Source organism: Centruroides sculpturatus, unplaced genomic scaffold (genome assembly GCF_000671375.1).
Source record: "Centruroides sculpturatus isolate CEXI.00-Female unplaced genomic scaffold, Cexi_2.0 scaffold523, whole genome shotgun sequence".
In the NCBI taxonomy this organism is placed as follows: domain Eukaryota; kingdom Metazoa; phylum Arthropoda; class Arachnida; order Scorpiones; family Buthidae; genus Centruroides; species Centruroides sculpturatus.
The window spans coordinates 263,313-286,321 of NW_019384774.1; the positions used below are offsets into that span (position 1 = coordinate 263,313).

Here is a 23,009-nt window from a genome sequence, read left to right on the forward strand (position 1 = left end):
CTAGTCATACAATAACTGTTTTTCATCCTTGAAATTAATGTAATAACCCCTTTTTCAAATTTAAATATCTTGAGGGTTTCAAGTGTCTTGATATGGTGGTATTGTTTAAATCGTTTGATGATGGTGGCTTTGTGGAAGTAGGAATGCATATCATTATCAGAGGCATACATTGTCAAGACAGTTTTGTGTTTTCTAGTGTCAATATCATGTTTGTGTTCAACCAATTATTTGGTAGATTGTGTTGTGGAAGCAATGTATTTCAGATAATTACAGAATCAGTTGTTTCAAAAGAATTGTCTATACCCTTGGTATCCTAAGCATGTTAATTAAATTATTTACTAATGTTAAATTCTATTCCGCTTCGATTTCCGAATTGCTTCAAATACGAAAGAATCGACGATTTTTCGTGTCTTTTGCCAGCTAAATTGTCAAAGCCATTCTTATTCCACGCACTAATTTCATTTGAAAATAGTAGGCAAAGCCAACAAAACAATTTTTGCATTTACAAAGCCATTTTGTCGTGAAAATGTGGAACAAATTTTTTATTAAACCGTTTATATTTAACTTAGGCATTGGCCTTTCTCTTTTAATAATGTTTTCTTTTTCATTTTCATCAGGGTTTATTTATGTCCCCAGTTCACTAATCTCTTAATTATTTAACTATTTCTCAAGTAGAAATAAGTCGAAACCGGTTACTTTGTACTCGAATATTTGTAGTCTCGGGAAAAAAGTGGAAAGACAAATTTTTATAACAACTGATACATAAATCGTAAATTTAAGGAAAATAAATTCTAGAGCTTTTTCTTTACTTCGTGCATCTCTCTCAATTTAGTTGTAAATGATGCTACCAAAGTAACAGTTAATTTTTTAACATTTTACAAGAATTGTACACGTTTTTTCTACATTCCCTTCTAGATGGGACATACGAAATCGTAATATCACTGGTTTAACATTAAAATCCGTAAGTAATATAAGATGGGAGAGCGGAATAAATATATCAAATATTTTAATGAATTTTTTAAAAACTTCTGTCAACTATACAGAACTATCATAAAACATACCAGTAAATTCTTATCGGTTGGGTTAAGTTATAAATCTACTCGTGATTCACATAATAAGGCGAGGGGGTCAAATATCTAGCAGGCGGGCGGCAAACAGCCCAGAACCAGTCCTGGATAGAATTGGATGCGGTATACCGTATACGTGTAGCATCCACCCAAGTCCTAGACTCCCATCAGCTAAACCGGGTGAGGTTGGTGCTCTGTAAAGCACGTGCGCGAATCTGGCTTTTTTTGGATGCTGACGACACAGCGCTTCCACTCCGCCACTAATATTCGAATATACAATAGCAATCTTATTTTTTTTTCCACGTGTAGTATAGAAATTTGTAATAAGATACATAATGCGGTTATAATAAAATATTGTGCGATTATTTTCATATAATTAAAATTAATATTTANAGGTTAGGGCAGGGATGGCCGACAGTTTTTGCCCCCGGGCCAAATTGGAAAGAATACTTTTTTCACGGGCCGAACCAGAGGCTGCCCTAGGAAGATTTTGAGGTGGTGCGAGACCTCATTGTGGTGTCACCCGCAGAGACTAAATTGTACATAGGGATTACAGATGCATTTTTCACATTATCACGCATTACCAACATTCTACGCTATGCTTAAATCATTTGTAATGGAGCGTTAACTCTAAACGCACAGTGAATTGTTGGTCTTTTTTTTAGACGTCAGCAGAACTTTTCGTCGAGCTATTCGGACATAACTAGCCATTGTTGAAAGATTAATCGCGGGCCGCATAAGTTCATTATGAGGGCCGTATGTTGGCCGTGCCTGGTTAGGGAACTGGTTCGCTCCCTTTCCTACACTCAGACTGCGACAACACGTCAATGTGAACACTTGATTACAGTGATTCGCTTTGTCGTTGACCATTAAAACCTTTCGTCGTGAAGTTTTTGATGAAATTACAGGTGTATCAACATTACAATAATAAAAGTATATGGTATATATTATAATTTAACCAAATATATATATAGTATAGTTTATTAAAGATTTGTCTGTTTGTATTTTTAGGACGAAGTAACGTAAAAAGTAATCATAAACTTTTTCTCTACTTGATTTTTAGAAGCAGGTGCTTTGGGGCACAACGGGTGGTGCACAATGGGACGGTTTCTCGTAAAGGAAAAGGGGGAAAACAGTCTACTAAAAAAAGAACAAGGGGACGATTACTTGGAAGGAGAAGATGATACGACGACTTGCCTTTTCGGCACCGAGGCTTACTCACAGTCGATTGAAGGTTAATGTTCACGTGTGGCATGCAGAAAATGTGCTTATGTCTTGTGCGGTTTATCACGATTCCGTGCTGGTTTGCGAGTTTTGTAAGCAACGAGACTAATATTTTTTTGTAATATTTGAGCACTAATCTCATACCTCATTCTGCCCCGAGTGCGGGGAGGAATGGGATGTAAGCAAGCTTTTTTTTAATGATTTATTTTTCATACAAAATTATTGATTATTTTAAATCTAATTTAAATAATTACGTGCCAAATATAATAAATAAAAGATATAATGAAATATTNAATAAATGGTAATCTGAAGGCGCAAGGTCAGGGCTATATGATGGATGTGACAACACATCCCACCCTAGCTCCAATAACTTTTGGCGAGTGACCAAAGATGTGTGGGCTTTGCATTATCATACTGGAAAACAACACCCTTACGATTTGCGAATTCTGGCCGCTTTTCTTGAACTGCATCGCTTAGTTTGGCGATTTGTTGAACGTACACATTTGAATTAATCGTTTGGTTTCTTGGTAAAAGTTCAAAGTACAGAATTCCTTTATAATCCCACCAAACTGACAGCATAATTTTTTTTTTTTTTGTGAATTTCAGCTGTTGCTGGTTCATCTGGGCTGGTTCATCTCGCATCGCCCACGATCTTTTCTGATTAATGTTGCTATAAACTATCCACTTTTCATCGCCAGTAATCAGTCGTTTCAGAAATGGATCAATCTCGTTGCGTTTCAGAANTTACTTTTATTGTTGACATAATTTTAACTTCTTAGTTAGCTACCCCATTCCGCCCCGAGTTCCCCTACATGTATGAACTATAACATTTAAGGACGACATTTATTCAGTATTCGTCGTTACAAAACGTCGTATATTCGATTTGAACAAAAACATTTTCTCATGTTCTTGGTCGCTTTGTATTATACCGAGGAGGACAAAGACAAGGTGGATCTACGCTCTTGCACACCGGTATATCTGTCAGCAAGCAATACGATCTGCAAACTCCATATACTTCTGCATTAGTACATAGTCTATAACCACTGGTAACGGTTGGAATAACTGCAAAACAAACCAATCCAGTTCGATTACTTATTGGTTTATGTAATTAGAATAATTAGTGACACTCACCTGTAATACAGATCAAGTAGACCAACAGCAAAACCTTTGTCTTGTCCATATTATAACTGCACTTAATCGACTCACAAATACGTTATAGTTAATTAAGAAACAACGATTACCAAATAGGAATTTTATGATATTTATACTTTTCTCCATGCAGAAATATTCAAATTTTTCAAAAACTAATTACGTATTATTTACCGAAAATATGATCCAACTACTAATAAATGGATAATATTTAACAGAAATGAACAAATATCAAAATAAAAGTATCATTTTTATTAATATTTCTAAAAATTCACTTATTTATATTCCAATTCTATATAAATCAAATACAAACAGTTTCCAAGTTCAAGAGTGAAATAATACAATATTCAAATTACAAATGAGTTTTGTTAAAATTAACATAGCTTAAAAGCAATATTCACAGCATTCTTATAATAGAAATGCTTCACTTTTTTAACCCAAACGTAAAAAAACTCGAGACAAAACCGAAATTCTAAATGTTTTTGCACCCGATGTGCAGTGTTTCTTGGGCACCACAATGTGTTCGTGTTGGAAATCGAGTACCTGTAAATGAAAATTTTTCACTCCGACGACACGCATTCATTGATATTATTACGTGGTTCCTTATGTACGATTGCGAATTATATTTACAGCATTGTAAGAGTAATTTAACCATATTTTTTCAGCCTAAACAACAACTATATCGGTGTGCAAGCACCTTGTCTTTGTCCTCCTCCGTATAAAACAAAGCGACCGAGAACATGAGAAAATGTTTTTGTTCAAATCGAATATACAACGTTTTTTAACGACGAATATCGAATAAATATCGTTTTGAAATAAATGTCGTACTTAAATTTTATAGTTCATACATATGAATACGTGCAGTAAACACGTTTATAGTGATTTTTCTAGCAATTAACTTCTCCCGTTTTCTGTAAATACTGCTTTTGAGTTGTAAATTTTCGTTACTAACTTCGTTCCGCTCGTCTTCGCAGTAATAGGCCAACTGAGCCACCATTGTGGGCGAAAGACGGGTCAAAATATATATAATTGCGAAGCGATCATTCGACCCGCCCGAAATTAAAAAAGCCGACCAGGTTTCTTCCTCAACTTTCCTCACTCCAACACATGCAGGGAGGTAATCAGAAAGATTTTTAATATCAAATTCCGATAATAAGAAATGCTAAAGACGAGTAATTTTGTTCAATTATGAATAATTTCTACTTTAAAACTTTTTGCCAGATGAAATTAATTTTCAAGCAACGTCTATCAGAAAGACAGTTACCACGTGTTTACTTTCAATAATCGGGAATAAAGCTTTTGACCACCGAGCTTTCGTGATGGCTGCTTTAGCGTTGAAAGTTTCAAAAAATTCATTTCTACCAAGAGAAGGCGGTGGGGGCATAGCTCTGTGGTAGAGCATTCGACTGCAGATCGAGAGGTCCCCGGTTCAAACCCGGGTGTCCCCTAATTGTAATCTTTTTCGAAGAAATTGTAAACTTACATAATTTCGTTATAATGCTTATTAGAAAATTTAATATATGTATATATACATATATTTTTTTTTTTCAATGAAACGATAAGATTACTGCAGATAGTCAAATTGGTGTTTACTAATTTTAAGTCTCATGAATTTGCCAATTTAGAATGTACTTGTTTAATACATTTTAAACAATTATGTTCTGAATTTGCTCTCACTGTTTTTCAAAATAGTGCAATTTAATACCTGTTAGAACTTTTCGTTATTCTCAATGCAACGTTTATTCGATAGCACGACGAGAGAATAAAGATAATAATTTGAATAAAATATATAAGAGAATAAAAATATAAAAATACAGAGTCCATTTGTAACAACACAATGCATCGATGTATTCATTTAGATAATGTTTTTCTCTATCGGCAACTTATCGTTTAGGTGAAAAAATATGGTTAAATTACTCTTACAATGCTGTAAATGTTTTACACAATAATACATACGGAACCACGTAATAATACCAGTGAATGCGTGTCATCAAAGTGAAAAAGTTCTATGTAAAATTTTCATGTACAGGCAGTGGTGATATTCGAAATATTTAACAAAGGGTTCGCTAACAGAAACTTTTTCCTTAACCTAACCCCAAGCCCGAGATATCTCGGGCAAGTTACATAGCGTTACATAAAACTCGGGCGTTTGGTCCTCCTAAAAGTTTTGTTTTTTTGGCATTTTGGAATGTTTTTTGTCTCCAAATTTTTTCAAAAATTTTTTTCCGCGCGAAAAAATTTTATCGCGATTTTAATTTACCTTTAATGACGCACGATTCACACTTAATTGCTTTTTAATTGTTTTTTAATGGGAGTTTGATATCAAATTTCATTCATCGTTCTAAAGTTGTAGCGCACGTATTTTACTTCGGTAAAATTATTTAAAGCTAGTTTCTGATGNGCAATTTAATACCTGTTAGAACTTTTCGTTATTCTCAATGCAACGTTTATTCGATAGCACGACAAGAGAATAAAGATAATAATTTGAATAAAATATATAAGAGAATAAAAATATAAAAATACAGAGTCCATTTGTAACAACACAATGCATCGATGTATTCATTTAGATAATGTTTTTCTCTATCGGCAACTTATCGTTTAGGTGAAAAAATATGGTTAAATTACTCTTACAATGCTGTAAATGTTTTACACAATAATACATACGGAACCACGTAATAATACCAGTGAATGCGTGTCATCAAAGTGAAAAAGTTCTATGTAAAATTTTCATGTACAGGCAGTGGTGATATTCGAAATATTTAACAAAGGGTTCGCTAACAGAAACTTTTTCCTTAACCTAACCCCAAGCCCGAGATATCTCGGGCAAGTTACATAGCGTTACATAAAACTCGGGCGTTTGGTCCTCCTAAAAGTTTTGTTTTTTTGGCATTTTGGAATGTTTTTTGTCTCCAAATTTTTTCAAAAATTTTTTTCCGCGCGAAAAAATTTTATCGCGATTTTAATTTACCTTTAATGACGCACGATTCACACTTAATTGCTTTTTAATTGTTTTTTAATGGGAGTTTGATATCAAATTTCATTCATCGTTCTAAAGTTGTAGCGCACGTATTTTACTTCGGTAAAATTATTTAAAGCTAGTTTCTGATGTCAAAAACGACCTCCGATAGTTTCTAAATTTTTTTAATTAATAGATTTTATTATATATAAGTTTAATTAAGTCGGGGGGGTCGGAAATCGCAATAAAAATTTTAATTTTTTAAAAATATACGGCCAACTAGTATTCACCCTACTATAAACCTATCGCCTCCCGAGACTTCTATGAGAATGTCCCGGAAAATCGGACTCCAGCTGTGTTCAAGGTCATCCAGCTGTTTAAACAATGACTCATCAGCGTAAGATTTCACAGAAAGACGAGACAAAGGAAAATAAAATCTGAAGCTTTTTCTTCAAAATTAACGCATTTCTTTCGTTTTTTCAGTTTTAAGTATTTTTTATGTTTAATTACATTAATATCAAAAATTGCTAGAGTCCCAAGGAGTTAATTGCTTTCCCTATGACTTTTTCTCAAGAAAAAACTTTTTAAATCGTTTATTTTATCATTAGGTATTATTATAATAAGAGACAGATGTCATTGTTTCTCGAAATACAATATCTTTTTTATTTCGCTGTCGATAGCCGGACACGTGTTCCGCAGCCATCTTGTATTTTCTCGCGCGCGTGGGATTGTGGGATCCCTCGTATGACTGGATCTAGTTTCAAGAACTCTCTTGAGTCGATCGCGATTAAATCTCGTTTCAGTCGAGATTGAAACGGTCGATGGAGGTTATATGCGAACGGCGACAAGTGGAACATGGCGAACGGGGTATAAGGCTCTAGTTTAGTAGTGTTACAGAGTATAATACGTATATTTTAATATATTTTTTAAAAGAAACAAAACCACTGAGAAATGTTACGTGTGTTTAACAACGGGTTCGGAAAACTTTGAAAATGTTAACAACAGGTTCGGCCGAACCTGTGCGAACCCGCTGAATATCACCACTGTGTACAGGTACTTGATTTCCAACACGAACACATTGTGGTGCCCGAGAAACACTGCACATCGCGTGCTAAACATTTAGAATACAGATTTTGTCTGGAGCTTTCTATATTGTATCCGAATATTGTATTCATTTTTAGTTAGAATTAGCATTCCCCGTGGCTGCCTCGCCTGCTCTTATATACATATACATATGCATATTTCGTATACTTATGTACTTATTTTGTTCGGAATAGAATCGTACCGGTTATATATCTCAGTTCCGGGGAAAATTTTTAAATTGAAATAACCTGACTTGCGGTACAAATCGATAGTTGAATCTACTCCACTTTCTCTTACGATTTCCATGTCTTGTCTCGAATTTCATCTTTCTAATCATTTTCTCGAGTTTAAGGATGGACAGACATACAGCAGACAGGGGATGACATTCAGAATTTATAGGTCTACATTTTTTTTTTTTTCAAATTGCAGCCCATACTTCGACCTTCTCCCGCAACAGTTCCTTCTTTCTATGGGACAAGTCTTATGGTGACATTCGAATAGGAAAATTACATAAGAAATTACCGGAAGCATAAAATATGTATGCTTTAATGTTCGTTATATTATAGTATTTGATTTATATTTAAAAAGGTTATCTTACGTAAGGGTTTATCACACCGAGTACACAATATAACACATTTTAATAATTATTTATTCCTCTATTGTACACAATTTAACGAATTTTTAAAATGTATAATATAAAAATATAAGAGGAAGGTTAGAAGTACAAAATAATCTAATAATCTTTATCTTTTCTGTTGTTATTTTTTTTTTGCCGGGCTCATTTATTAGTTTTTTTATATTTTTAATTATTATAAAATGGCAGAAGGATTAATTTTGAAGATAGAGATAAATTTATGTAAAAAATTGTAAATGCTAATAACGAATAAAATCGTCATTAGATTAAATCTGACGTACTCGAGATATGAAACAATAGAGAGGTTGCGGCCGAAGTTTTCATCTTTAAAACGTGAACGTCGAACGCCTCTTACAAGATAGCGGCGCTCGACGTTCGACGTTCACGTTTTACAGATGAAAACTTCGGCCGCAACCGTCGAGCGCTGCTATCTTGTAAGCGGTGCTCGACGTTCGACGTTTACGTTTGAGAGATAAAAACTTCGGCCGCAACATCTCTATTGTTCTCTGTCTAGCACTGTGTATAGAACTTGTGCTGTTGTCACGTGAAGCCAGGTGTTGATGTTATCTGCCTGGACGTTTCCTGCCTTCAATCCTAATTATACATTGGGTAAAAAATTAAAAGAATTTTTATTAATTTTCTATCCAGGTCGTTGGCAGTAATATAATGCTTTATGTAATTGCACACAACGAAAATAACATATCAAATGTTTTATTTCGAATGTCGGAGAATCAAATTTGTTTTTATCAAAAAGTAATTGAAATAGTAACGTTACACTCCGTTATTGTAGTTATTTATTTAGTATAAGGTTTTTTTCCCTCCTGCGTGGAGAACAAAACAATAGAATTACATTACGTAAACGAGTAGAATAATAACAAAGATAAATGGAATGAGTAAAAAATCTGTACGTACTCATTAATTAAAAAAACAGCAACAACAATGAACTTTACCTACAATGATATTTAAACCAAAAAACACGCAAAACGATGCGGCTGTTTTCAAGTTTTACCGATCGTAACTCGCTATATAAACTCCCAATATTGTTGTGAGAATCGGAATAATTTCTACAATGAAGTTGCTGCTTGTCGTCTTTCTGCTTTTCATTACTGGTAAGTTAGTTTATCCGCTTGCCTGTTATTTGTATAAGACTGTGAGCTCAGGTTTAATTTCAGAACGATGGTCGGTAGTATCGAGTCGTACGTTGTATGCCCATGCTGTTAAAGCGGCTTCACCCATAAAGACGTGTACGTCTGCTCAGGTGAATGGTGTGTGCCACGAAGAATGCGTCAAACGATATTGGAATTTCTGTACAAAAGTGACTCCCATCTGTCGCTGTCCATAATAAGGAGTAGCGGTTGTCGGAATCTTGTGCATTCGTATCCTTGTGAAGAATAACACAAATCTACGAGTGTAATGATTTAATATCATTGTCAATTTCCGCAGTAAAATTACATTCTACGTTTAACAGAAAAATTGTATGATGTTCTATTGTATGTAGCTCTCGGGGAATGTTCGTGGGAACGTCCGGACATTAATAGTTCTCTGTCTGGCAATTCTACTATTACAACTAACAACTATTTGCTATTGTACAAAAATAAAAAAAAAACTAACAGAATATTTAAATACTGTATAATATGACAGTAATTTCAAAATAAAAAATAAAATTATTAATTCATAAAAGTAGCTTAAATATTTCACATAAAAAATTTAATAAATAAGCACTGTATTCATTGTTTCGATCTACATTGTTAAAGAAACAATATTTTTCGGAAGACAATGAAAAATATTGTTTCCGTATTGTAAGAGATTTACTTGGCAATTATTTCCGAGTCTAATCGTTTGGACATTCGCAAGGCTATGGACTTTCTATTAGTACAACGGTTGAGTGTTCAGGAGCACGCCGTGCACTTCCGTGGGACCCGGGAACTCAACCGTTGTAGCAATTGAAAGTCTATATCCTTGCGAAATCCCAAACGATAAATAATCGCTAAATAAAGCTCTTACAATACATATCGGAATATTTTTNAAATTATCCTTACTTAAAATAAATTTGTTTTTTAAGTCATTTTCTTTCTCTTTTTGTTAATTGCAATCTGAACTTGAATTTTCTTTCAATGATTGAATGAATTCAATTGTTCAACAGAATGAACACAATTAAATATTTTTATATATTGTTTTATAAATGAATATTACCAATTTGGATTACATTTTCATGGAATTTTCATATTAAAACTTATAGGCTAATACAGCCTATGAGTTTTAACATCATAACAGATATAAATAACAAATAAAACCATAACAGATGGTGCCACCAAAATTTTAAATGTTGCTGGGGAAGGTTAAGTAACTCATTGCTGGATTTTTAAACATTGGTTCTATATTGGAAAGGACTTTTAAGTAATTCATCAGCTATTAATGATAATCACTAGTGAAAAATTCATTTGTAATTGCCAACAAAATCTCTCTTTTGTCAATAAAGCAATAAACTTGTTTATTAAAAATTAAATATAAAAAATTAACATTTAAATATAATACTTTGTGATATTGTATATTAATTTGTAAACTTTTCTGCTGCGTAGGGTACACGCACGTATATTATTAATAATTAACATGAAAAAATTTTTATTTTGTGAAAGATTGATTTTTCTTTCAACAAATAAATGGTGTAAGTTAATTAAACTTAAAAATACCGTCTATTTATATTTTTTAATTTTTTTTTGTATTGACAATATCAGTGTTGCCAATCTATGTAATCTTAGGTTGGCAACATTGACGGTCACACGTGGGTCAGTAAATGGTGAGTTATTCGTTATATTTTGTGTTTACCTTAGAATGAATTTACAAAAGAATATTACGGAGGAAGTGAAATGTGAATTAGAAGAAAGATATGGCTGGAACGTGAAAAATATAATAAAAGAAAATAGCGAATCGGTTCTCGATATAAAAACTGAATACGATTCGTTTAAAATGATTTGCCTATCTACTCAACACCAGCTGAGTTGGAAGACGTTAGGAGATTATTTACAAAAAAATACCACCGATGACATAACTCTATGTCTAAGAAATGGAGATACGTCGACGGTTTATTATCATTTATCCAAAGGTCTTGCTCCTCCCGATGACTTAAAACGTGAAATAAGTACTTCCCCAATGGAGACGGAATCTTCTGAACCGAGTTCGAGTTCAGACATATCCAGAATCTCTTTCAAATCCGCAACGTAGATGTGCATTATATTCAATAATATAAAAATCTTTTTCGTCGTCTTGTTATTGTTTGATATGACTTCTTGTGAAAGTTTGTCTTGATGCGTTTACGCGTAAACTATGTAGTAGAATTTTATTTTTATTATTAAAAGCAAGACGTTAAACTTAAGCATGAAATCTCGTCATGATTTTTTCGTTATGTGTTTGACGATGGCTGCGTTCGGCAGAGTCGACGGTTGTAATGGAGCAAAGGTGTTTCTGTCGGTAGCTGTTACGTGGATACGTCTGCTGAATGACTGACGTATGCATTGGAACAAAAAGCGGCCTTTGTTGGTCGGTTTTGGGTAGCGGTAGATTGCGTAAATGTGATGTCAAAATACCAAACGTGTTCCAAAATGGCACTACTGTAGACTGCGTTCGGCAGAAAAATATAAGATGACGCTGGAACTGCCGAGTCTGTCGAACGCAGCCGATCTGAAATGGCTAGATTGGTGATTCCAAACTTTTTGGATCCACTGCCTTTTGGTTCCATAAAGTTATACCCAATGCTCTCTAACCCATTTTCCCTTGTGTGAGAAAGGTTGGGAAATATTTTTAGAAACGCTTTTTTATGAAACTCGCACTTTGTCCTTACCATATATAGTTCTCCATATTTGGAAACCATTAAATGCAATGTTTTTTTCTACCCGTTTTAAAAGAGGAAAAGGAAAGATTGTTGGTGATCACGACCTTTGCATATGGTTGCCGTTCGGTACCCTGTCTCTGGTGCCCTGCTGCCTACTTGCTTCTTCTTGACCTCTAGATTTACTCTCTGCCCAAGGGAGCGACAGCGCCCACTTCTGGAACTACTGGGCTAGATAGTGTATGGCCAAGGTGGTTAAGGAATTAGCCTACTGCTCCAAAGGACCAGTCAAAAAGTGGTCAAAGTGTGTAAAAAAACCCTAGAAATTTTTGATTGGTGGGTCTGTAGGTGTTTTTGATCCCATCCCTCGTCACTTGACTACCACCATTTTGATCTGGGCAGATCCCCAATGATATGATTATAAAGACCCTCTTAATACAGAGCAGGAAGATAAAACTGAAATGATATTTCAATAACTATGAGAGATTTTTTCTGTACTTTTCATTGATTTTATGAAGATTCAGTAACAATTTCAAACATCTTTAAAATAAGAGCAATCTGTAAACATTTTAAAAGTAAGAACTAAATTATCCTTACTTAAAATAAATTTGTTTTTTAAGTCATTTTCTTTCTCTTTTTGTTAATTGCAATCTGAACTTGAATTTTCTTTCAATGATTGAATGAATTCAATTGTTCAACAGAATGAACACAATTAAATATTTTTATATATTGTTTTATAAATGAATATTACCAATTTGGATTACATTTTCATGGAATTTTCATATTAAAACTTATAGGCTAATACAGCCTATGAGTTTTAACATCATAACAGATATAAATAACAAATAAAACCATAACAGATGGTGCCACCAAAATTTTAAATGTTGCTGGGGAAGGTTAAGTAACTCATTGCTGGATTTTTAAACATTGGTTCTATATTGGAAAGGACTTTTAAGTAATTCATCAGCTATTAATGATAATCACTAGTGAAAAATTCATTTGTAATTGCCAACAAAATCTCTCTTTTGTCAATAAAGCAATAAACTTGTTTATTAAAAATTAAATATAAAAAATTAACATTTAAATATAATACTTTGTGATATTGTATATTAATTTGTAAACTTTTCTGCTGCGTAGGGTATTTAATCTGTACAGTCATAAATTAGGAAATCCTATCTAATTCTAAATTCCATTACTGTTAAATTGGGAAAAGGTGTTGATTGTTCTATTTGGCTAATGATAATCAGTTTTAAATTTATACTAGTTTGCTTTGTGAGAGCAAACAATATGTTCTATAGATGAAATTAAGCATACTTAATTTATATAAGATTTTTTCTTTATTTTTAAATATATAAACATTAAAAACACCCTAATTAAAACACTAAATAATCTTCAGACACTTATGAAACATTTATAAGCAGAAAAACAATTTAATTATGAACATTTTTGGTATTTTTAAAAACCATTCTCAAGTAGAAAACAAAATTGAACTCGGCAAAAAACAAATAGAATATAATGGGTAAACTTCAGAACATAGAATGTCAGTTCATTTAAATTAAAACAATAGAATAATAATACAAAAAAATATATAGATAAATGAAAAATAAATAAATAATACAATATAAATACATAAAAATCCATAATAAGTAAATAAATAAAACAAATATGTACAAAAATACATAAAGAATATATATAATGGTGATACAATAAATGATTTATGTAAATAAAGATGAGCACTCCATAGACATGGAGATTCTGATTATGCCTTATCTAACTCATAGCAGGCCTTCCAGGTTACTGAGAGGACCATTAATACCCTTATACTTGTTGGAATAACCCTATTGCACACATCTGTAAATGTATAGAGCCTCTGCATAATGTATGTGATGTCTATTTCTTACAGGAAGGAAGGAAAGGTAATGCGGTCATCTTCACAGATATAGCCACAGGGAAAGGAGGAAGGAGGGGAGGCAGGGTGCCTGGGGGGAGAGGTAAGGCGAAAGGGGGAAGAGGAGAGATCATAAGTGCTTGCCGGGGTCCATTGATAGTGACCAATAGAAAAATACAGGCAGTACAAGTAGTACACGGTATATGTAATTGCGTATATAAATACCATGGTTTTACAAAGAAAACTGTAGGTAATACAGAGACAAATTGGGATATTACATAGTAAATAATACTAAAAGTACAAATAAAAATACAAGTGGAATGTTGGATCCAGGAGACCGAGCCATGATAGATTGCGCTTGTCTATTTCTAATAGAGAACTTGCATGAACATCATCTTGTGATCCAGTCTTCATTGCTCTATCTCCTGTGCCATATTTGTGCTGTGCTGTTCATGGAGGTGTCTATAGTTTGGCTTGATCCATACGAAGATGGCTTGAATTTGTTTGTAGAGAATCATACTTCATGGCCAAAGATAGAATATGACAATACCTCGTCTTAAAAACCCCAATTTTTAACTCTTAACTACATGAAAGCTTACAATGTTGAAACAAGTGGCTGGGTTGATACAAATATTCTAATAGAGTTCTTCATAACATCTTTCCTAAAAAGAGAGCTTTAAATACATTAAAACAAATTATACATTACATACATTTTTAGTCAGTACAATTACTGACTAAAAATGTATATCAGTACATTTTTAGTCAGTACAATTACTGACTAAAAATGTATGTCAGTACATTTTTAGTCAGTACAATTACTGACTAAAAATGTATGTTTTATGATAGTTTTATTGGCCATTACGTAGCAACACTTCAAAATGCTGTGTGGTAATTTTTTCTTTGTAGTTGTCAAATTTGTTTTATTCTGTTTTAAAATTTACTTATATCATCTCTCTTCATTAGATGAAAAACTCAAAGGGATACACGACGGCTGGGTTCACTTGCAGTCACCCACTTAACTGTGTCCTACTGAAAATTTAGCCTTCACCATTAAACCTTTGTTATTCTGTCATGTATCAGGTGACGTAATGGAACGGAAATGTTACAAATATGGTGCCGGGTGAAATGTACATGTGCAATCATAGATCAGAGACTCCAATACATCACATGCAAGTTGTCTATACTTCTGATAATTTTGGCATGTTGCCAGCTTACATTAACTGAGTCAGAAAGAACATAAACAATGGGGGTTGTGACTGGACTTCTGAATGTTATACTTATGCTCCTTCAGTCTAGCATCTATAAAGATCTTAAATTGGTCCTAATGCACTGAAGGTCATGTGCAACCCTCTCATCCTTGAGAGGAATAGCATATACTGCTGGAATATTGCTGGAGATATCTACTTATTAACATATTAAGTAAATAACTTAATTCAAAAAAGTTTCTTATCAGATAAAACTGTAATTTTTGGTGAACATAGAGATAGAATATTTATGACGACACACAAGGTTGCCAAGAGACACATCAGACTGCTCGGTATTTAACTAAGTTCTTTTTCTACTACAAACCATAGAGATAATTTTCTAATAATTGAGAAACAAAAATCAATTTATTTTATATATCCTTATGTAAAATTATGTAAATCTTGTAATATTTACACAGTTTATAAATGTATGCATTCTCTCTCTCTCTCTCTCTCTCTCTTTCTTTTCATGCAGATAATTTGTACCTGTTGCACTTTCCTTAGCCATCTTGATTACACACAATACTGAATATTTCTACGTCATTGCTTTCTTTAATAATTATATATAAATATATTTTTCTACTGCAAGATTTGTTATAAACGAATGTTAAAAAATCCAGTTATGATAAATTATGATAAACATTTTTTGTTGTTGTTTATATGGAAATATTAAATTAATTTAAATAATAATAACTGTCTTAAACTTACATATTTTACTTCATATTTTGTTCCATAATTGTTTGAAATATAATTATTTCTCAGATATTACTGATAAATATTGTATTAAAATATTATTTAGATTTTTTATATGTAATTAAACTTAAGTTAATTAAGATATTTAGAAGTGTGATATATAGTTAATAAAAACTTTTCTTTACTGTTTTAAATGTAAAGTTTATAATACAGTAGTTAAACTTTTTCAGATTCGCAAGTATGACTGGATATTTGTTAAGTGAAAAATTATTATTCATATTCTAAAAATTTAAATAACGAAAATGAATAAATGAAAATTTCTTGAATATAAAAGAATGTGGCCTCTCTCTTTGAACAGAATCTGTACATATAAATTTAAGAACAATTTTATACAGAAGTCAAAAATCCTATACAAATGTTTATCCTGGAATTCTTTAATTCTTTGGAATAAATTGATGTCTACATCAGATTCAGAAATAATTATGAACGTGTTTGACCGAGAAGCAAAGAGACTTCAGAGAAACAGAGCAGCTATGGCTAAAGATGTCGAAGTATACGATTATTTAAAAGAAGAGGTAAGTAAAATTGTTATTTTTGTTAAAAGTTTTAGTTTAATTTTTCATAAATCGTCGTTAAATTCAATTTATGGTACCCTATTTTTATAAGATGGGAAAATTTCAATTTGTTAAATCAATTTGCTGAAAACACATTGAGATATTAAAACAAATATACAAAGTTTTCATGTGTAGTGAAAGAAGTGATAGCAATGAAAATGATAGTTCCAGTTTGATGTTCATCTGCATTTAATTGTTAAAACCATTTTAAATACATAATAATAAAAATAAAATTTATATTTCAAAAGTTATCTCTATTTTTTTTTTTTCTTCTTTTTAATTTATACATGTTCGTAAATTATTGAGTGCATTTCAGTGATGAACGGTAAATGAACCAGAGAACTTATCTCACTGTATTTGAGCTGCTATATGCAGCAGCTCAAGTAGTTTTTTTTTCAGTTGTTGGCTCCAGTACTAGATGGCTGTAGTGCTTTGCTTAAAGCTGTCAATTGGTTATGGATGAAGTGATTAAACTATTCTTTCCCACCAAGCCTTCAGTAACTAACACTAAATACTGTACTTTGATATGCTGGAATGTTATGTCATACTACAACTGGAACACCTGCAACCAAATGTGTACTTTCAACTGTATGGTGGGTGCACTGCCACATTGGGAGGTTGATTGTAATGCGACATCCTTAGATTTCTTTATGTGGGAGTTTGTGAAAGACCATGTTTATGCAACCAAAGTATGTGTATTGTTGTACTTAAGTAACAAATTATAGAAATCATTGAAACAATAACATGTTAAATTCTGATGCAAGAAATTAAATGCTGATCAGATATTTTAAGTGCCACAAATGGATCACTTGTTGAAGTGTTTTAAAATTTTGTGAATATGTCAAAAATCTGAGCTGCTGTACGATTTGATACATTGGATAAATTCTTTGATTCATTTAATATTCATCACTGAAATGTACTGAATAATTCATGAGCACTCGGTATTTTTTTTACTTATACAAAATATGTTAAAACAAAAACTTTTTTTAAATTTAAAAATAAATGTCAATATTTCTAAATTAAATAAATTTCTTGAATTATATCAGATTAATCATTAATGTTTAATGAGAGTTTTCCTAAAATAATAAATGGTAACTCATGGATAGCCAATTGGTTAAGATGCAATGATGTCATCACTGAATTCATCTAGAAAAATTATTTATTGAACTCATCACTTCTAAGTAGGGTTGCCATCTTTTTAAAATCGCTGACTCGGACGGCAGGTGAGGTTTGTTCGAACAGAAGTTCCTGACGCATGCGTGTATCATTTTGCAATGCCAAGATTAATTTGCAGTGCATGCTGGTTCTAAATCAGTTACAGTTAGTGACTAGGGAGACTTGGATTGGAGTAACGCAAGTGATCTAGCTCTATTGGATATTGGAGATGTGTATGATTACGAATGAACAGTACAAGCAAAAAAAAAGGTCGGCAGGTTACGCACAATATCCCCGGACGGCAAGTCGGATGGTAACACTATTCTGTGCTCATTTCAATTGGACTCCCCTGCCGCCCCCTATGCTACGCTACTGTCTTTAAGTCAATGACTACCACACTAGTAATTTGGTACACGGAGGAAGAAATATATGTGACGGTTTGCATATAATTTTGTACATATTCATTTCAACTTGCACAACTCGGAGAAATATTAATTAACCCCGGAGCCTGGAGATAACTCACTCAATACTGGAGTCTCTGAGTCAAACCCGGACAGGTGGCAACCCTACTTCTAAGACATGCGAAGCTCAATGACCAATTGACAAGATATGTCGCCATTCATTGCTTGAAATAAATGAAATCAGTAAATATTTTATGTATTATGTTAGCCCATTCTTTTAAAGTTAGACTAAATGATTGTGAATTTTTTGACTTTCCACCCATCTGCAATATTCAACAGGGATCGATAGTGCTCTATTTTTCTTCATTTACATTGATCAATACTTAACCGAATAAGTCCACTGTTATTATTTATGCCGATGATATAAAACTGATTAACTATTACCCAGCGGTTTTTCAATATGATTTACATCTGCTATCAACTTTATTTGCAAGGGCAAATCTTAAAATCAACACTAATAAGACCATAGTCGTGTGCTTCTCGTTGATTCAAAACTCTCCTCCTCTTCTTTTTGTCATTGATGCCAATATTCTAGAATATGTCTGCTCCTACAATAATCTTGGCGTTATATTTGACAATAGATTAACTTTTCATTTCCATGTCAACAAAATCGTTAAAACTCTGGCAATTTGTAGAGTTATTTTATGGCATTTGTGCAAACCTATCTCATCTAAATCTATTTTACAATCAATTTTTTCTTGTGAACATACAATCCATTATTGGTTATTACGTGCCTATTTGGTCTATGGTAGCCCCTTCCCTCCTCAATAAAATTTTAAGAGAACTCAATAAAATGTATTTTTGTTAAATAAACTAAGTAATCCACCATTTACTAACAATCCAAACATTGCAAGGTTCAGGTTAGGTCTTCCCAATTTACATGAAATAATCAAATACTATGATTTTATATTCTATTATAAATATTTTAATGGTTTTATTCTGGCTTCCTGGCTTTGTCTTAGGATACCTGTAACGAATGCATGTAACACCATTTGTATTTTTTACTCCTTTTTACTGTTTATCTATTTCACGTAGATCTTTTTTCTACCACATAGCCAGAAACACGAACAATGTAGAAGACATGCTTCGCATCGATTTTTTACGTTATAAAACATTTTGTCGACGCCTATTATATAATTCTTACTGGTTTGTAAACTGTCATGTCGTGTCTTACCATGACATGTTAAGGGTGCGTCGAGCGCAGCGCCCAGGGGCGAGACGCCCGATATATAAACCCTGTAACGGAGGGCAGTACGGCTTTTTCTTGGGTCGTTGCCAAGTCCTGTTCCGTAGATACATGATATATTTAAAATAAATGTGTAATATTCTAAGTGTCGTGTTCATTCACTTCTCAGGCACTCCTAATGTAAGATTCACGGAGATCTTACAACGACTTTATTTACATATCTTATTGCATTTTAATTCCTTTTTACTTTAAGCAATCAAACTTTATGGCAATATTTATACTCTGGCTTGGTTATTATATTGTTTTTAAATTTTCGTCTTACTTTTAGCATTATACATATTTGATATTTTAGACATTTTTTTGTGAATTCTGTCTTACTTATATGTTTTTTGCAATTTTCATTTATTTTATTTTGTTGATTGATTTTTTTTTAATGTGTTTTATCTTCTTTTGTTATGGGGCTTGTTATTTATTGGGGGAGATCTGCTGTTCAGCAACATTTCGTAACGCAGATGAAATAAATAAATAAAGTTATATTAATTGATGTTAGTATTTTTATTTTGATTGTTTATATTTTATTTATTTATTTCATTTTACATTTTTGTATTCTTTATTTCAAATTTATATGTTTAAATTATTTGTGTTCAAACGGTATATTGTGAAATGCTTGTTATCGTATAATTTGGTGATGTGATAAAATGTAAATTATATAGAATAGAACCCAAGAGGAGACGTTGTAGAGAATTAATGCTTAGCCGACTTGATTTTACCGATCTAATGCGAGTTAAGTTGTTTTTGAATAATTAAATTGTTAGAATTCCTAATTGCTTGTTTATTTTCATACTGTTCCACAACAAATGGTTATGGGCCCAGATCTCAGAATGGCATTATAAATAGTAGATAATTCCCCGAGAATTGAAATTTGTCACGCTGCATCATAGAATAAGCATAACAAGTTATCGCATGGCTGAAGTTGGAGTGAATCAGATTCCCTGCTTTAATGGTAATAATTTTATGAGTTGAAAATATAGAATATTATCGATACTAAAAAGTAGACTTAGGACATGTATTAAAGGAAGATCGTCCAGAAGATAAAGCCGGAAAGGCGAACTGGAAATAAACTGATTTACAAGCTAGAGGAATTATTAGTTGCGCCATGGGTGACGCACAGGTAGCCCTAACTTTAAATTGTACGACTGCAGAAGAAATTTTGAATAATTTAAGTTAACATTATGAAGGCAATGTTAAATGACAGGCAATAGAGGCACGAAATAATGTGTCAAGATTAATAATGAAAAGAGAAGAATCCTGGAAAGAGTATGTATTACAAAACAGAGAAACTTCTAGAGAATGCAAGAGTGTTAGGAGCTCAGATTGATAATGATGAGTTTATTACTGCCATACTTAAAGGATTACCCGAAAGATACAACAACATTATCATCATCTGTGTTTTTATTTTATTTTTATATAAATTATTCTTAACATCTTTTGTTGTTAGAATATTTAATTTACCTAAATCACTTGTTTATTTTTTGAAGTTTTTGGTTTTTATTTTTTTTACTATAATCATCGTTATATTTTTCAAAAGAAAATTTATTAGCAAAGAATGCCCAGCATTGCCCAGAATTCATTATAAAGTGCCATATGTTTCTACAGTGTGGCAGAGTAATTATACAAAATTTGGTCCAAATCAGTCAAAGGGTTTGGCGATTTGTGGGAGATGAAATCTGGAGGAAGGAGTGAGTTTTAAGTTAGCGCACATTTTTTGGAGGATTTTAGATAGTAACTATGCAAAATTTGTCCAGATAATTCAAATGGTTTGGGGGTAGGGGATGAAAGCAGCAGGAAGGACTGAGGGGTCTGAGTTTTAAGGTACTTATGTACCGTACTGTACATCTGAAAGTAATAATCTTTCTAATGGTGAAAGAGTTAAAAAAATCAGTTAAGTATATTCTGAGATTACATCCATCAAACAAATATTCTCATTTTATATAGAAACATAAGACTAGTTCTTATTTTTAAATAATGCTACAGTAGGATTAATACTAAAACAATGAACACACAAAAATACTATCAATCTACATACAAAAGTTTAGTTTCATCTAAAGTTTTGTATGTTATAAGTACTAGTTGTAAGTATATCTAAATATATAAAATTGCTTGACTGACTGACTGACTGAATGACTCACTGATTCATCATTGCCCAGAGCAAACCGCGTAACCTAAAGAGGTGAAATTTGGTAGACAGTTAGAGTACGTCATGGAAACGCACACTAAGAAGGGATTTTTCAAAATTCCCCCTTGGGGGAGAGGGAGAGGATTTAGTCTTCATCGAGTACTTAGGTGTATTAAATTAATAACATTTCAGACATTGTTATAAATATTTTTATCTATTTCGATTTTAAAAATGTTCGAACCGTTTTAAATTCGAATTTGTTATTGCATATTAGTTCGATTATAGAATGATTGTAAACGTTCCAGAAAATTGATCAAATTGAAAATAGTTTGTTTTATTCTCGGCAATTCTCATCATTCTCGGCAGTAGGTGTTATATAACAATTACTATGGTTGTTGAAATACTGAATATAAATAGGGTTTGCTTGCAAAATTTTTGCAGGCGAAGTCGCGGGTAACAGCTAGTCATAACATAAGAGTATTATTGTAAGAAACTAACAACCAAGACAATATAAACAAAGCATATATATAACTACTTGAACTGTGCGAATCAAAACTGAAACCGAATAGATAAGATAATAAGTTTTAAAAAGTCCACCAGGTAGCAAAGGGTGTTGATCTCGAACAGGCAGACAAATGACGATACGACAGTGCGAGAGAAATGCCGTGGTAAAAACATTGTTCTTGTGCATTTTCCTTTTTTTAATATGAAAATAATGTTCATCTGGAAGGAATTAGCTTTCCAACAGTGAAAGACTTTTAAAAATCAGTTCAGTAGATTCTGAATTACCTCTAGCAAGCAAACAAATAAGCATTCTCACTTTATATATTACTTATATACAAACTGTTAAGAATATTTAAAGTAAAATAATAATTTTTAATTTAGTCTTCAATGTAAGTTTGGGAGAAGAAATTTTCTTTAACTAAACTAAAAATTATTAAATTATTTACTTATAAATTATATTAGCACTATTGATGACATAAATTAATACAATTGTTTTTTTTTCCTTTTGATCCAGATTGGTTATAGGATTTCAGATAGAGTTTTTGATATTAAAAGGTATGTTTCTATAATTTTAAAATACCTATTTTAAAAGTAAATTTATTTATATTATGTCTTGACAATACTTTAAATCAGTGTTGTTTAACTATTTTCTAATAGTGGACCCATACTTATTTATATACTTGAATATGTATTTTAAATATATGGTGTAATTAGTTTAAATTGTACACAGTATTTTCAATAATATGATTACAAAAGTATTAAATAATTTATAATTTTAATTATGTATGAATATACAATAACTTTTAATTGTACACATAAAAACATTATGATGCTATTCATCACTATATTTCATGGTATTCCTGAAGTGCCATTCCAGCAGACTTGTTGAAAATTACTGTTTTAAATTAATTCAGTTTTTTAAAAATTAATGTAATGTTTCTCAAACTGTGGGGCACAAGACTATTTTTAAAGGGCACAAAGATATGATCAATATCATTGTTTATTTTCAAGTACAACTCTATCGCATATACTCAATATTCAATGGAATTTTACAGTCCTGCAACCTAGTCTAGGTCATATTTCAGTTCCTTGTACAAGACCTTGCTCATGAAAGTTAAAAGTTGTTTTAAATTTGCATATAGATATGCT

At 32.2% G+C, this 23,009-nt stretch overlaps 1 protein-coding gene, 1 long non-coding RNA gene and 1 other non-coding gene across 3 annotated transcripts in view; all 3 read left to right on the forward strand.

The window, feature by feature from the left end:
* Positions 1-4,816: 4,816 nt before the first annotated feature.
* Positions 4,817-4,888, forward strand: Trnac-gca. The gene has a single exon. It is a non-coding gene; the product is annotated as a tRNA-Cys (tRNA).
* A 4,004-nt stretch (positions 4,889-8,892) lies between these two features.
* On the forward strand, positions 8,893-9,788 carry LOC111629058. Its single transcript, XR_002757270.1, has 2 exons — positions 8,893-9,222; positions 9,286-9,788. It is a non-coding gene; the product is annotated as an uncharacterized LOC111629058 (long non-coding RNA).
* A 1,089-nt stretch (positions 9,789-10,877) lies between these two features.
* Positions 10,878-23,009, forward strand: part of LOC111629047 (arginine-hydroxylase NDUFAF5, mitochondrial-like) — a 28,974-nt gene continuing 16,842 nt past the window's right edge. The window contains 3 exon segments of the mRNA XM_023372913.1: positions 10,878-10,910; positions 15,995-16,339; positions 22,375-22,415. Coding sequence (XP_023228681.1) covers positions 16,100-16,339; positions 22,375-22,415 — 281 coding nt within the window. The 5' untranslated portion in view covers positions 10,878-10,910; positions 15,995-16,099.